The sequence below is a fragment of the Falco punctatus genome, assembly GCF_963210335.1.
Source record: "Falco punctatus genome assembly, chromosome: 4".
In the NCBI taxonomy this organism is placed as follows: Eukaryota; Metazoa; Chordata; class Aves; order Falconiformes; family Falconidae; genus Falco; species Falco punctatus.
In genome coordinates this window covers 93,929,223-93,942,999 of record NC_137583.1, presented here as the reverse complement: position 1 = coordinate 93,942,999, position 13,777 = coordinate 93,929,223, and the positions used below count along the sequence as shown (strand labels likewise).

Here is a 13,777-nt window from a genome sequence, read left to right as displayed (position 1 = left end):
TCAGCTGTCAGGGCAATCTCATGAACTGCCGGTTTCGCTGCCTTTTCCTTTCCCCTCGCGCCTTCGTTGCCTTCTTGCTTCTGGGGATTGACTGCAAAGCAAGTCACAGACCTGATCTGGTTTGAATATCTCCCTTTGGCAGGGAGGAGGGGAGCATAAAGTCAGCAGCTCTGAAAAATTCATTGCTATGTCACTTGCCTTTCCTTGCCAAAATAGTATACATGCCATGTAAAAAGAGGTGGCTGATCTTTGAAAGAGATGCTTCACATGCCTGTGGAATGGCTGATAACTAGACAGGCTATGGGCCTTTTACCTAAAGCACTGAAGATGCTGGCTAGAATTTCCTGATCGCTGGTTACTTGAAAAAAACTCCTAACTCCTCTCACAGTAAAAGCCAGCCTCAAGTTTTCTAGTGCCATTGCTTTTCATGGTTAAATTACTTTTTGTCTGTTCTGTATGTCTTTATTTTTTTTTTTTTTTTGCTGTTAGGCTGGACTGCAGACCCAACCACATTTTTATTTACATATTCCCAAGAATATTTTTTGGTTTATTTAAAACCAGGCTGGTTTTAAGAGACAGGAAAACATACAAAGAGAAATGATCCTGTCTGGGAAGGAAGAGCAGTTGGACAATCTTGAAGTAGTTTTTCTCTGTTGCTTTCATATCCTTTCTTTAAGGAGAAATTCTCATGCTTTTGTTATATCTGTGCAATCTGGCACAGAAATGGAAGGCTTAGAAAACTGATGTGTTATAAGCAAAGTATAAAAATTGTTCCTTCTCTCTAGAGAGCAGCACTGGTCAATGTTGAATTCGTATCAAAAGTCAGATAGATGAGTTCAGGCACCATGTGGTTTTGATTGTATCAGAGATCAACTTGTTGCCATTAGAAGCTGCAGAACTTAATCTCCACGCCTAAACAGTAAGAAACCTCAACGCACAACTCAGCTGGAAAGGAACTAAATCTGTGACATGGCCTTTACTATATAGCTTATGTAGCCAGCCCTGCCATCATCTAGAAAAGGTCAGTCTCCCCACCCTGCTCTCACTTGGGGTGCTAATGAGCAGGAAGCTCATGGACACTCATGGCTCATCACCTGCTGGCAAAGCAGATGGACCAAGAGAGATGTCCAAGGGACATACACGCATAGCTCCTCACTGACAGCCCAAACAGTGTGTTACCAAATTAAGGTGAAAAAAAGGAGTCCCAGCAAGTCATCTTTGCCACTGAGAAGAAGGGATGGACACCAAGAAATCCTATTGCAACCTTGCTGCTAAAAGAGAATAAAAGGTAAAGAAAGGAAAGGGCTCGGAGAACAAGTTGCTGCCACCAGCAGCCTTTCAAGACACTTAAGAAGCCTCACCCCCCTTCCACATCAGTTTTTGACTGCTCCTTTGCATTGGTAGTTTCTTATGGCTAGATAATTTTAGATTAACAGCAGCTAATAGCAGGACCCCAGAGGGAAGCAGTAAAATTCACTAAGCACAGTCTTGGGATATTGGTTGACCTCAGTTTAAAATAGACTCTGCTGCAGATTGTCCTTGTGATTTGGGGCAAATAGTCTCAAATATTTGCAGTGGAGGTTTCCCATTACAAAATGGGAATAAATTTATTTGCTTGTATTTTAGGAGCGGTTGGCAGCTTCAAACACTTGGAGATTTCTTTCCATCCTGGTGAAGAAACACTCTTCTAGTACTATGAAGCTTGAGAGCACTTTAAGTTAATTTTAGTTTAATTAACATTAAGTACGGTTTCCTGTTCTTTTATTAAAACTGTGTTTTGTCATAATAGTTAGACATTCATACTGGATTTATAAAGATATGTTTCAAGCCTGAAGCTGTGGAGATAAGTGGACACACTTAGAGATTCAGTCCTTTTTTTCAGAGAAAATGTTTCTGGCTATTAATACCGGCACGGAGAACACCCAGGGCAAGTACAGCGACCCGTGCATTATGTGATAAAACCCGAAGCAACTATAAGGCAAGTGTGGAAATGAAATTGTAATGAATGAGTAGAAATTAAAGCATTAAGCTGATTGCACACTTGACAGCTTTCACCACACGCCTGCTGACTGCTGTTCAGGCTTACCTGATAATGATCAGAGGAATGAAGTACACCAGGAAAGCCACCACCGTCATGTAGGGTATCCAGTAGGAGTCATCAGGCCAGAGAGCCCAGCACTGCACTTCCCCATTGGAGAGCTGCCGTTTCCCAAAAATAATCAGAGTTGGTATGGAAAACAGGAAAGAGAGACTCCAGGCCACTCCAATCAGAACTTTTGCCTGTCTTTCTGTGCAACAGAGTCAAACAGACGGTGTTAGTGGTGCTGGCGTGACCGGTCCCCTGTAGCAGGACTGATGGAAAGACAGAGAGGAGGAGGAAACTGGGTGAGGAAAGGGAATTTTGGGCTGCAGTGGGCTGATGCTGAAAAGACTGCAAAGGAGAGTGGGGATTTCATGCCTTTCTCGCGATAAACAGTCATGTTGCTACAGGCTTGTATTTTGTATGTTTTATTTAAAGATGCTCAGGGCCCATTGAATCTGAAACGCTGTGAGAAAGGCACTGGCCTGGGTCAGCAAGTCAGAAACAGGGGATGTAAATGGTTCCTCTGTGCCACCCAAACAATGTCATGAATAAATGCAAAGGACCACAGGCCTGCCCTGCTGCATGCTCTTACCCTGGCACAGCGGAATGGTGGTTAGTGGGAGGACACAGAGACAGAAAAGAAGGAGCCCTTGTGCTACAGATAACAGAGGAAGGCTGAGACTGGGAAGCATTGCTTAAAACATAAACCAGATTAAAGTGTACTGGATATACTGGTGGGGAAAATGTCCTCCTTGGAATGGAAATGAAAAAATTTGATGCAACTTGCATCAAGAAATCTCACAAAACATTGCCTGCCAGGAAAGAGAAAATGCCTGGGTTGAGGATCAGCACACAACTGCACAGCCAGCTGCCTTTAACTTCAGCTGCAACTTTGCTGCCCCAAAGAAACGTGGTCCTGGAGAGCCTGGGCACCTCCTGCATTTTGCTACATTGTGGTGGGGACCAAACCCATCTCCTGTTGATGGGCCTGTGCCCAAGCCATGCCAAGGGTGGGCTGCTAATGTTGAGACAGGGCAGAGGGAGGTGCTCAAGCGCTCAGCCCTGTTGTACCTGCCCCACCAGACACCAACTAGGAGATCCTGCTGGACCTCATGATGAAGAACAGGAGCTAGAGGATCCCAAAACGCTTGGCAGGTTTGTGCTACTGCTTCCTCTTGACTTCTGTCCTCCTCCACTGCCAAATGGGAAAACTAGTGGGAAACCAAATGATGCCTGGTGGCACTCATGGGATTTTGTAAAAATCAGTGGGTCAGAGCAAAGAGCCCCAAGGCTTTCATTTCCACAACCTGCACCTTCTAGCTAAAATCCAGATAGCTCCAGCCAAAAAGTGTGAGGAAAAAGGGCTGATCTGTGGAGTATCAGCGACTCCCAGAAGCAGTTATTCCTCCCAAGTCAAACTGCGAGAGGAACAGATGGGGACAGATCTTTTGATCTGGGAAGATTTGGTGTTGAAATACTTTATTGTCCTACAAACTACCCAAGGTTGCGTGTGAAATAGAAAATCACTTTAAATTATGCATATCAAGAAGAACGTCTTTCCTCCTTGAAGCTCAAAGAGCAATATGAAAGCATGTGGGCGAAACATTCAAAAAGTAATTTTATGCTTTATAAAACATCAGTTGCAAATATTCACTTATCCTGCTCATTATTAAATGCTACCCACGTTCAGCAAAATATGGTCTTGCTAATCTAGGGCTTAAGGGAACTCTGATGGCATCTACATAAGTGAGAGGGTTAGATTAAGTCTATAAATATTCCACGGGCAAAGGAGAACTGCAAAGTTTCCCAGCGCATAACAGAATAAGCTCAGCAAAAGGAATATTAAGAGTAAGTTTCACAAATATTTCCTGACAAGACAGACTTTTCAGTTGTGAGCTAGCTACTTAACCTGCACACATACAAGCCTCAGTGGGGCGCGCCTGTCTATTTCTATGGGGAAAAAATCATAATTGGATAGTATACGTTATTTTTTGCACTGTACAGCAAAGCCCTTAATTTGAAGAGAAGTGGGCAACTTGGGTTGGGCAAGAGCGGTATTATATCTTTGTGTTTAATAAAATATTAACTGCAATGCTCATTTATTCTTCTTTTTAAATATCCCTCGTGTTTGGTAGAATATGCCCTTGCTACTCTGAAGGGTCTTACAGGGCACTGATAGCGCCTAGGTAAGTAGATTTTTTTTTTTAATCAGACTAATGTTAATTGGCTGCTTCACAAGCAGGGTGTTTTTATGTTGGTTTTTTTTTTTGTAAATGCTCTAATATGTTTTAAATGCCAGCTAGAACTATATAAATGATAGATGGCATCAAATAAGTAACAGCTTTTGAAATACAATATTCTAGTCAGCTAGTCTCAGTATTTTCCTTTAAAAACGATATTTCTCTTTCAGTGGAGAGTTTTTCATACGAGGATGGCCAAGACTAACACCCAGGGTTGGAGTGGGGATCGTAGCTCTGGCACTAACTCACCTAAAGGATGCTTTTACGTCCCCGTCCCCTTTGCTCCGCTTTTGCCATCGGTGCACTGTGGCGGTGGTTTTGTGCACATCTGCTTGCTCCCAGCAACATGCAGCAGGGAGGCACCTCCTGGGAGGAGTTTTGCTCCCCACTATCGTGAACAGCAATGCTATACAGTTCTTCTACAAAGCAAGTGCAATTTTAAAATTTGGTTTTAAATTCAGAGAGGGAGAGCTGTTGTAGAATCTCATTGATCTGATGGACTTCAGCATCATTTGCAGCCCAAAGGCGTGCAAGGGGCAGTTTAGACCTATTTGGGTTTTCTCCTATACTCAGGCAGTTTTGTTGTTGTCTGTTGCTTAATTTGTATACTCTTTGCATATAAAATGTCTTCTGCTATAGCTTCTCAGTTTCTTTTCTTTTCAATCTTTATTTTACAGTTGTTTTTTTTTTTAATGACCCTTTTGGTTATTGAATGTGGTGCCTTGTACAGCAGAAGTGTTAGGATTTGAATGTCTAATTCTTCCACATCCTGCACTTTCTGTGGTCATTTACGTATTCACAAAGTTTAAAATATTTGACTGTTGAAGCTGGTTTTCTTAGAAGCCATGCAAAGTACAGCTAATTGTAAATACTTTTTAACAGGATTTGAGACAAGTAACTAATCCACAATTTAAAAAAAATATTTTTTGACGTTATCAAAGCAAAATGGTATTTCAAAGCTACATAGAAACATAATTTTTAAAATTTTAAAATTGGTAAGGAAAGCAACTCTTGTTTCTTGACTGAAGGATTTTGGGGGTTGAGTGCTTCATTTTGGAAAGAAATTTGCCACAGCTTGACTCAGAAGTTTTTAAAGTTTCTGTATCATCACCAATGACAAAGTTTTGCAAATCTCTTTGTTCTCCATCTGCATAATACCTCTGAGGGTCTTTCAAAAGCCCCCCACCTCCCTGACATCTCTGCTAGGAATAGCTGGGTACAAAGGGTGAATGTTTATGTATATCCCAGGAAGCTGCTATCAGTAAATAAAGCTCTCTAGATCCTTCTTTTGAGTTTACAGCTGCCTCCCTTTCCCCTTTGCATGTAGTGTTTTCTTGTGCATCAGTGTGCGGTGAGCTCTGGCCAGGGGCAGGTGGGCTTTGCTGCTGATGTCTCTGCCCAGGGCCTTTTGCCCTGCCCAGAGCCCATGGCTCTGCTGCCCTTCATCTGGATGCAATGCCTGCTCTTCTCCAGTCTTAATCAGAAAAGAAAAAACTTTAAGGTATAAGTATAGGACATGTGACTGAGTGAAAAAAAGGCTTTTATAAAGATTTGAGGTGGCTTGGTTTTTTTGGGTTTGGTTTTGGGTTTTTTTTTAGATTTTTTTTTTTGTTTTTTAACTTCAAAGTGCTTCTCAAAGGTTAATCACTGATGTCTTTACTAAGCCCAGGTGGTAATTTAACAAGTGCTGCTTTTCCTGTACCATGTATGAAGCAGAGGCGTCAGCGGTGTGTCTCACAGCTTGCCCCACGCAGCCAGCAGGTTTCTGAGCCCTCCCCAGCCTGGTGCAGCGCCAGCAGGAGCTGCAGAGCACGCCGTGCTCCCAAAGCCTGCTGAGAAGACCTTGATATCAGTCTCTGCATTCTGAAAAAGTTGGTCTGCATGCTGGGGAATGTGAAGCTAAATTTCACACAAGTATTTGAAGTTTTTAGACCTTAACATCTGCCAAAGCTGCACCACTGCCTGGGCTGTGATTGATTCATAGGTTTTTAAGGGCAGAAAGGACCATTAATCTGATCCCCTGAATAGAGCAGGCTGGCAAAAGCCATCATTACTCCAAAACAAGAATGATATTTGCATCTGATTAAAGTGTATCTTCCATCTTCCAGTCTCGTGCTTCTTGTAACTGTTCCCCTTTCTCCCCACCTGCTATTTCTGTTTATTCACTCAGTGCAACATACTTAATGTCCCACTTTGTCTCTGCAGGAAAGAAATCATGTTCTTTAAATTGTGCTGCTAAGCAGCCAGGATAGTTTTGAGTGCTGCAAATATAATGAATAGAAGAAATTATAGGAAACAATAGGTATCCAGACTTATACATTACAGCTTTTGAAGTCCTCTTATCAAACTATTGTGTGAATTCTCAGTATTACACTCTCTATCCAAGTTATCTTTTAATGTGAATAAATGGACAATATGGCTGTTGGAGCTCCTAGAGTCAGTATAGTTGTACGAGGGATAGCTTTTGCCCATAATAACCTTCTAAAAAAATGCTGGGAGATAATGAAAACCTCTATACTTTTGAAAATGTCATTTCATTCTTTGCTAACACAATGCTTATAAAAACTGCTAAGGGCTAAGTGCAGCTTAATAAATCTTGAAACCGCAGCTCCTTTGCCATTTGGAAAACTGTAACAGAGTCCAAATGTTGCTTCAGCAGGAATGAATAATTCATGGCAACAAGGTTAAGAATTTTGAAACTAGAAAACTATCTGATAATATCAATAGCAAGGTACAGAAATTCTCCTACCTCCTTGTAAGAACTTCATTGGGTAAACTATGGCATGATACCGGTCTATGCTTAGTGACACGAGGACGTATGTCGAGGCGTATAGAAGGACCACCTGGGGCAGAAGGTGTATGAGACAGCGGTTGAGACACTTATTGGAGAAAATAATGTCAGTGAGAACACTGGACTAGGAATATCTGAAAACTGTTACTCAAAAAAAAAAAAAAAAAAAAAAAAAAAAAAGACACCCCCACCTTTGTATTTTCACCCAGATCTTTTTATCATGTCAACAAAACTTAGAAGTTTTAATATGCTTCAATTAAAAGTGTTTCGACTTTAAATGAACACTTTCAGCATTTGGCACTTCTGATGCTAGAAAAACTTCTATACAGTATTTTTTTTTAGAGTTTGTTGCTGTGGGGAACAAAAGCCACGTGAGTTTGAGCATACAGGGGAGTACAAGTTTTCTGTACCTGGAAGTAGCGAACAACTCTGCAAACGATGTCAGGAGCCATGAAATCTCCAGTGTAGCGCCAAATGATGTCAGTCATTATGTTTATGAGTCCCGTGAATGCATCTGCAATGAAAAGTAACTGAAGAAACATTAAAAGAAGCAGACACATGACTACAGAGGCAGGTATGACTGTCAGGATGTACCAGCTCTCCCAGTCTTGAGAGCAGCCATGCTGTGACTGCTCAGCCCAGGATGCTAGAGGAGGTGGGAAAACCTCAGAATACACTTAAGATTTTGTGCATTTATTTTCATTTTTACATACATGCATTTTAATTTAACACCAATCCATTCAGACAGCCAGGGTAAGATTCCTTTGAGCACTGGAGCCACACAGCTGATTTTTTGCAAGCACAATTTGCCACTGCCTTCTGGGCTGCAGTTCAGCTTGGCTGGCATTGCAAATGGGGTGGATGAGCTCACCCTTAAAGTGTCTTTTTCTCTCCATTGCTTATAAAGGGATGTGAGGTGACCAGCTGACATGGCCATGTCAGCCCAAAGTTGGATGCAGGTGCTGGTCTATACCCATATCTATACCAAAGATACCTAAAATTAACCGAGATCAATTCCTCCTCAAATAACAATTTGCTTTTTGTGAGTAGAGTTGCATAAAAAATATCACCTGTGGGTGTTAATCCCACATACGCCTAAATGTCTCGGGAGTGTCCATGAGAGACGTGAGGGGACTGCCTGGTGGGCCTGATCCTGCAGTGTGCTGGGCTCCCTGCCACCTGCTAAGGGCCCCCAGGTTTTCCATGAGGTGTGGATAAAATACAGCATGGGAGAAGCTGTAGGTAAGTGTCTAAGTGCATCAGCTTGATCCCGGCTGCACCAAATATTGAACTATTTAATATCCTTTTTTCTTGTCTTTTATTTCACTGTAAAAAGAATTACGTCTCCTGAGAAAGCACCTGGGTGATATCCAAAAGCTGCTGAAGTTAGTGGAAATTTTGTCAGGATTTTGTTCACAAACTTAAGTATTTAATGACTAACCCTGCTTTGTCAGCTTAAAGTTAACCTACTTATGCTTGTAGTTTTGCATTCACCAAAATAAATACACCTCAGGCCATCTTTTTTTTTTTTTTTTTTTTTTTTTATGTGTGTGAGAACATCTAAGGAGATATTCCAGCCTTTGTTCTGCTTCTTATTGAACAAATGAGCACTGACAGCTATGCAAGTTTTACAAAGGAATTGCAAAAGCTGGTACTGCTGTTGTACATATGGGTGATATTAAGTTTTGTCTTTAAAATGAAGATAATAAAGAAGTTCTCTCCCTGCAGGACAGGATAAATGTTTTCAGTGCTGTCCATGGAAGAAAATGTGCACCAATCCAGCATCCTGCCACTTCAAGTAACACAGCAAGTTGTTCTTGCACAGACTGCTACAAAAGGAGAAAGCAGGTTGGGAAAACATTTTGTGCGATTTGTCAGGACAAAACCAAGTAATAAAAAGAAATAGCTTCAATCCATATTTAAAAAAAATATTTAGAGTGGTGAAGTAAAATGTTTCATTTTGGTACCATCATTTTACACATTCAAAAACAATCTCTAGAGTTTAGTGGGCTAAAGGCATCGTAACCCCCATATCAGAAGATGTTGGTTTGAAATATACACTTCTGGAAGCAAGATATTTCAACAATCTCAAAACGTACTTTTGTTTTGAGCAGGAAACAGTTTGAATCAGTATTTCCAAGAAAACAGGTAAGGGTTTGGCAAAATTAGTTTCTTCCAAGCAAGCCCTTTGAAATGACAGAAATTCCAGATATTTCTAGCTGGAAACCAAGATCTCAGCTTAATGCTTTAGCAGCAGCAACCCGTTTTGCATCACTGGAAAACCAGGATTATTTTTTTCTGTATCAATTATCCTTTATCTCCTCTTTTTCTTCAAGGCTTAGTTCAAAATGAAATTGGAGCAGAAATACCTTTGCCGTTGTGCGTAATTACATTGCCTCCCTCCCTGTGACTTTATCGTTCAATTAATTCTGGTTTGCTCTTTCCTCTCCAGGTGTTTCCCAACCCTGCTTTCTCTCTCATCTCTCTTTCCCTGCCTCCAGAGGGAGGCTGGATCACAGACGCCCTCCAGAAGTAAGTTTGCGGTTTGAAACCTTGTGTTAAACGTTGCTCATTGATTAGCGCTCATTGATGGGGCAAGGGATGGTTGTTCCTCTGGTGAGTACAGTGGCTTTAAGACTTTATGGAAGACTGTAGGTGTGTATATAATTAAGGTGGTCTTTGAATAAACCACAGAGTGTAAGTGTTTCAAAAAGTGAAACGCATCCTCCAGCCATGGTTCAAACCCATCCCTTCCCCTTTCCTTACGCCTGAATTATTGATTCATATTCTCTCTCCAGTAATGAAATATTTATTGGTTCAAAGTAATACACATCAATAGAGCTTCACCTCAGGGTATCCTCCAGCTTTTGATGATCTGAGCATCTGCCAAGCAGGTGGTAAATAGGGGTTCAGCTTCCCTTCAGAAGAGAAGGAGGGTGCAGGGGCTGCCCCCCCCCCCCCCCCCCCCCCCCGTGTCAGTGCTTTCTAAGGCAGAGGGAGGGAGAAGGGAGGGCACCTCGTTTGTCTCCTCATTTCCTTCTTCTCACCACCATTTGGCCATCCTTTTCCAATGCTTGGGGAGAGTGCTTTGGAGGTACACCCTGCAGGTGAGCTGAGAGGTGGGCCAGTGTCCTGGTGGCCTCCAGGACACCAGGTCCGTGGTTGCCTGCTGGGTGTAAGGAATTTGGGCAGGCCCAGAAGCACACTTCCAGCATATGCCCACATCAGCTTTTTAGTTTGCACTGGGAGCATGTATTTTAACCTGTGCATGGCCCCCACTTCACTGGCTCATGTGAACCCACAGAGGAATGAACCTTTGCTTCAGCTGATGCTCGACCCAAAGGTGTTGTCCAGGGGTGCCCCTCATGCACCCCACACCATGTAGCTGCCAGGCAGTGCTCAGGCTGAGGGACCGTGCAGGGGGGGTTACTCAGCTGAAGCAGACCTCTCCCTCCAAATGCACAGTGTGGATATCAGCTCCATCTTTATCATGCTACAGATGTTCCTGCGGCACGGCATCGCCTACTAATATAGCTATAGCCTTAAGGACTTTGGGAGCTTTAAAGGCAACTCGAAACTTTGCCTTGAAAGCCTTTGGGTGAGGTTTTTCAGGTGGCTGTTGAGGCTTTTAAGCAAGGTGCTGGCAGCCTCAGCTCTGGTCACTGGTGGTACATTAGGAGAGCTCTTTGTGCTGAGTTTCTGACTTGCTGTGCAGGGCTTGGCATGCCCTCCTCCAAGCGTGTGCCCTCCCCGAGCATAGCACCCACAGCGTGCTAGAGCAGATGCAGCCAGTTGTGTGCATGCACCAAATTAGCCAGATTTCTCAGTACCCTTTAATTACAGAAACATTCTCCTACACAATGTCCTTATGCCCTCTGCAGGTTTCAGAAATCTCTAGTCTTTTTGATCCTACCGGGTACCAGAGCAAATTTTCTTACTCTTTTGCTCTTCTGCTGCCTGCTCCAGAGGGTGTTTCTTATCCCATCTCTTCACGGGACCAGACTTTCACAGTCTGACCCAACTGCACACCTTTAGAGGATTTGTCATGCAGGCACAGGTTACTTTACACAGGGCCACCAAGTAAATAACGTGTCTCTTGCCGGTGATCTAACAGAATGCAGGAGAAATGCAGCAAACCTACAGATTATGATAAATAGTTTGTGCTACTGCTCCCTGCTGTATACACTCCAATCTGCTGCTTCTGTGCATCTTTTTCTGTTACCCAGCTATGATTCAATCTCTAGTCAGCTAACTGGTTACCCCTGTGTGAAGTGTACGTGCGAGCTCCACTGATTAGCAGCACTTCTTGCCCTGCATGTCCCACCTGGCCATTTCTTGCTTTGTGTACTCCCCCCCTCCAGTGCCACAAGTGCCTGATGCAAACCTTCATTAGTGATTTAGACAACAAATGTGCTGCTCATTACTCTGTTATCTTCCTGCTCATTGCAGCCACAATAATTAGACTTCACGTTTTGCACACCTTCCCAACACTGCTTAAGCCTACAAACCCTTTTCCCACAAAGCCCCAGTGTGCCAGCCCTACAAATCTGATACACAGACCATGAATTACCAGCAGAGCTGTAGTCACTGGTAGATGAGTCCTCCTCACCCACGTATCATCTGAGATGCAATTACAGCCACAATCACAGTGTCTTGAAATCCTCATTAGTCATGTAATTTGAATTGCTGTAATCGAGGATGTTGTTTAGAAGCCAGCTAGTTTCAGTGATGGGATCTCAGCAGATCACACCTTGCCTGGTTGCTTTTGGCAAGCCTACACCTCGATGCCTGTCACTGGATTACGTCACTGACATCCTAAGCAGTAAATGTCAGGTACAGGAAACCAACATAGGCGGTATGTTGCTCTAAACCTTGTTTAGAGCTGCTGTCTCACTGGTCCTTGCTATGCTGGTGGCTTGCGTATTAGATACTTGCGTTCTGTTTGTGATAAATGTTCCTGGACCAAATGGCACAAAATTTGTTCCTGAAAACAGTGCTAATCAACCTTCTCTTATAACTGTGTGCGAGCTTGTCATTGCCACTGCTTTCTTAATACACCTGTGGTTTGGTTTTTTTGTTTTTTTTTTTTTTGTTTTTTTTTTTTTTTTTTACCAAGAAGTGGTGTGTGTGCTGTGGTTCTGTGTCTGCATTGCTAGGCAACTGTGTGGTTATAGGCTCACTTAATTCCTCAGAAAAATAGGCAGAAAATCAATTAATGACATATATACTCTTTTGATAGAAAATAACAATACCAGCAAGTAATAGTTTGTGACATTTAACATAAGCCAAATGTATATTCACAAAATGATGCAGACAAAATGATTCCTTGTTGAAGAGGAGACATGGCACTAGTGTGATGGGGATGGCAGCAGTTCGTTCTTGAGGGGCAGTGGAGTTTCTGTAAACTAATTAAAAGAAAAAAAATGTATGAGACTTCAATAATAAGGAAAAGTAGAAGGAGGTAAGGGGAAAGATGGCTTTGCCTGGGGTGCAGAGGGAGGGAAAACCAGACTGTTGGGGTTTGCACAACTTGGAGCTGCATGGACCGGGCAGGTCTGCAACCCTTCAGCTTCCTCCTCATTGCCACCACCATGGCTGCAGCCAGCCCTCAGAGGCAGAACTAGTATCTGCCCTTCCAAACCTGTCAGTGTTTCAAAATACAGCATTTTTAAACAGCATTTATCAAAAAGACCAAGAAAACAGTTAAGAAGGAGAAAAACCCTATTGTTCCTAGAGGACACTGAAACGTGCTGAGTATAGTGCTACAGCAACTATGGCTGGGAAATACGGCAGGTACTGAAATGACGTGTGAAAATGCTGGACCCTAAAGACCAATTTTACCCAAGTCTCCGTCACGCTTAGCAAAATCCCTGTGGATTTTTTATGGGCATGACTGAGTACAGGCATTGCTTCTACACATTTGAGCACAGGAACTGCTCGGGTCAGGAGGTGATTGCAGCAACTTGGGTGGTGGGCACTGCCTCGTGTGACTGATGGGCGTAAAAATGTGAAAACCACTGCCCTTGGAGGGGCAAATATGAATGCAGGCTTGCTGTTGCTCTGTGTGAAACAAATTTTCATGGCAAAAAACCCTCCACAGAGATAGAAGTCCATTATAGAAAACAAATGGACATAATTAGCGATCTGGCATGGGAATAGAGACAGGTTACAACTGTCTCAGTTAATTTCTTCATACAAATTCATTGGCTTGATGGCATTGCCAAAGGGATGTACCTTGTGCAGACTTTCAGGATATTTCTTTCGTTACAGCTAAGGAGGTGAGAACAGAAATCTATGCCAGCAAATCTGCAAGAAAATATCTCTATCATTTGATTATTAGTACTGACACCACTCTTCCCTTAAGACGCTTACCCTAAAGATGTTGAAAGTCTTTTCTGTCAGAAGTGGAGAACAGATTTGTGGTAAGTTGTGGTGGGTTAAAAAGCTCCACATGTCATCTGAGCTGCAGTTTGATCATTGTTTCCCCCGATGGGAACAGTCCTATTAAGTTGGATGTGGTGATCCATGGCTTTTTGGTGAAGCTGTACCTCTTACTGAAACCTCATCGCTCTTTTCATGTCACTTACACAGCGATTCCATTTTAAGGAGGAATGTTTTGTTCTGCTTTGTTGATGGCAACGAGCTGCACAAGGCACCGCGGCA

The 13,777-nt window shown here is 42.7% G+C and overlaps 1 protein-coding gene across 1 annotated transcript in view; it reads right to left on the bottom strand.

The window, feature by feature from the left end:
• Positions 1–13,777, bottom strand: part of NPSR1 (neuropeptide S receptor 1) — a 69,640-nt gene that overhangs the window by 14,109 nt on the left and 41,754 nt on the right. The window contains exons 3-5 of the mRNA XM_080383389.1: positions 7,525–7,628; positions 7,073–7,166; positions 2,087–2,288 (exon numbers count right to left, since the gene is read on the bottom strand). Of these exons, the coding sequence (XP_080239515.1) occupies positions 2,087–2,288; positions 7,073–7,166; positions 7,525–7,628 (400 nt within the window). The remainder of the gene's footprint in view (positions 1–2,086; positions 2,289–7,072; positions 7,167–7,524; positions 7,629–13,777) is intronic.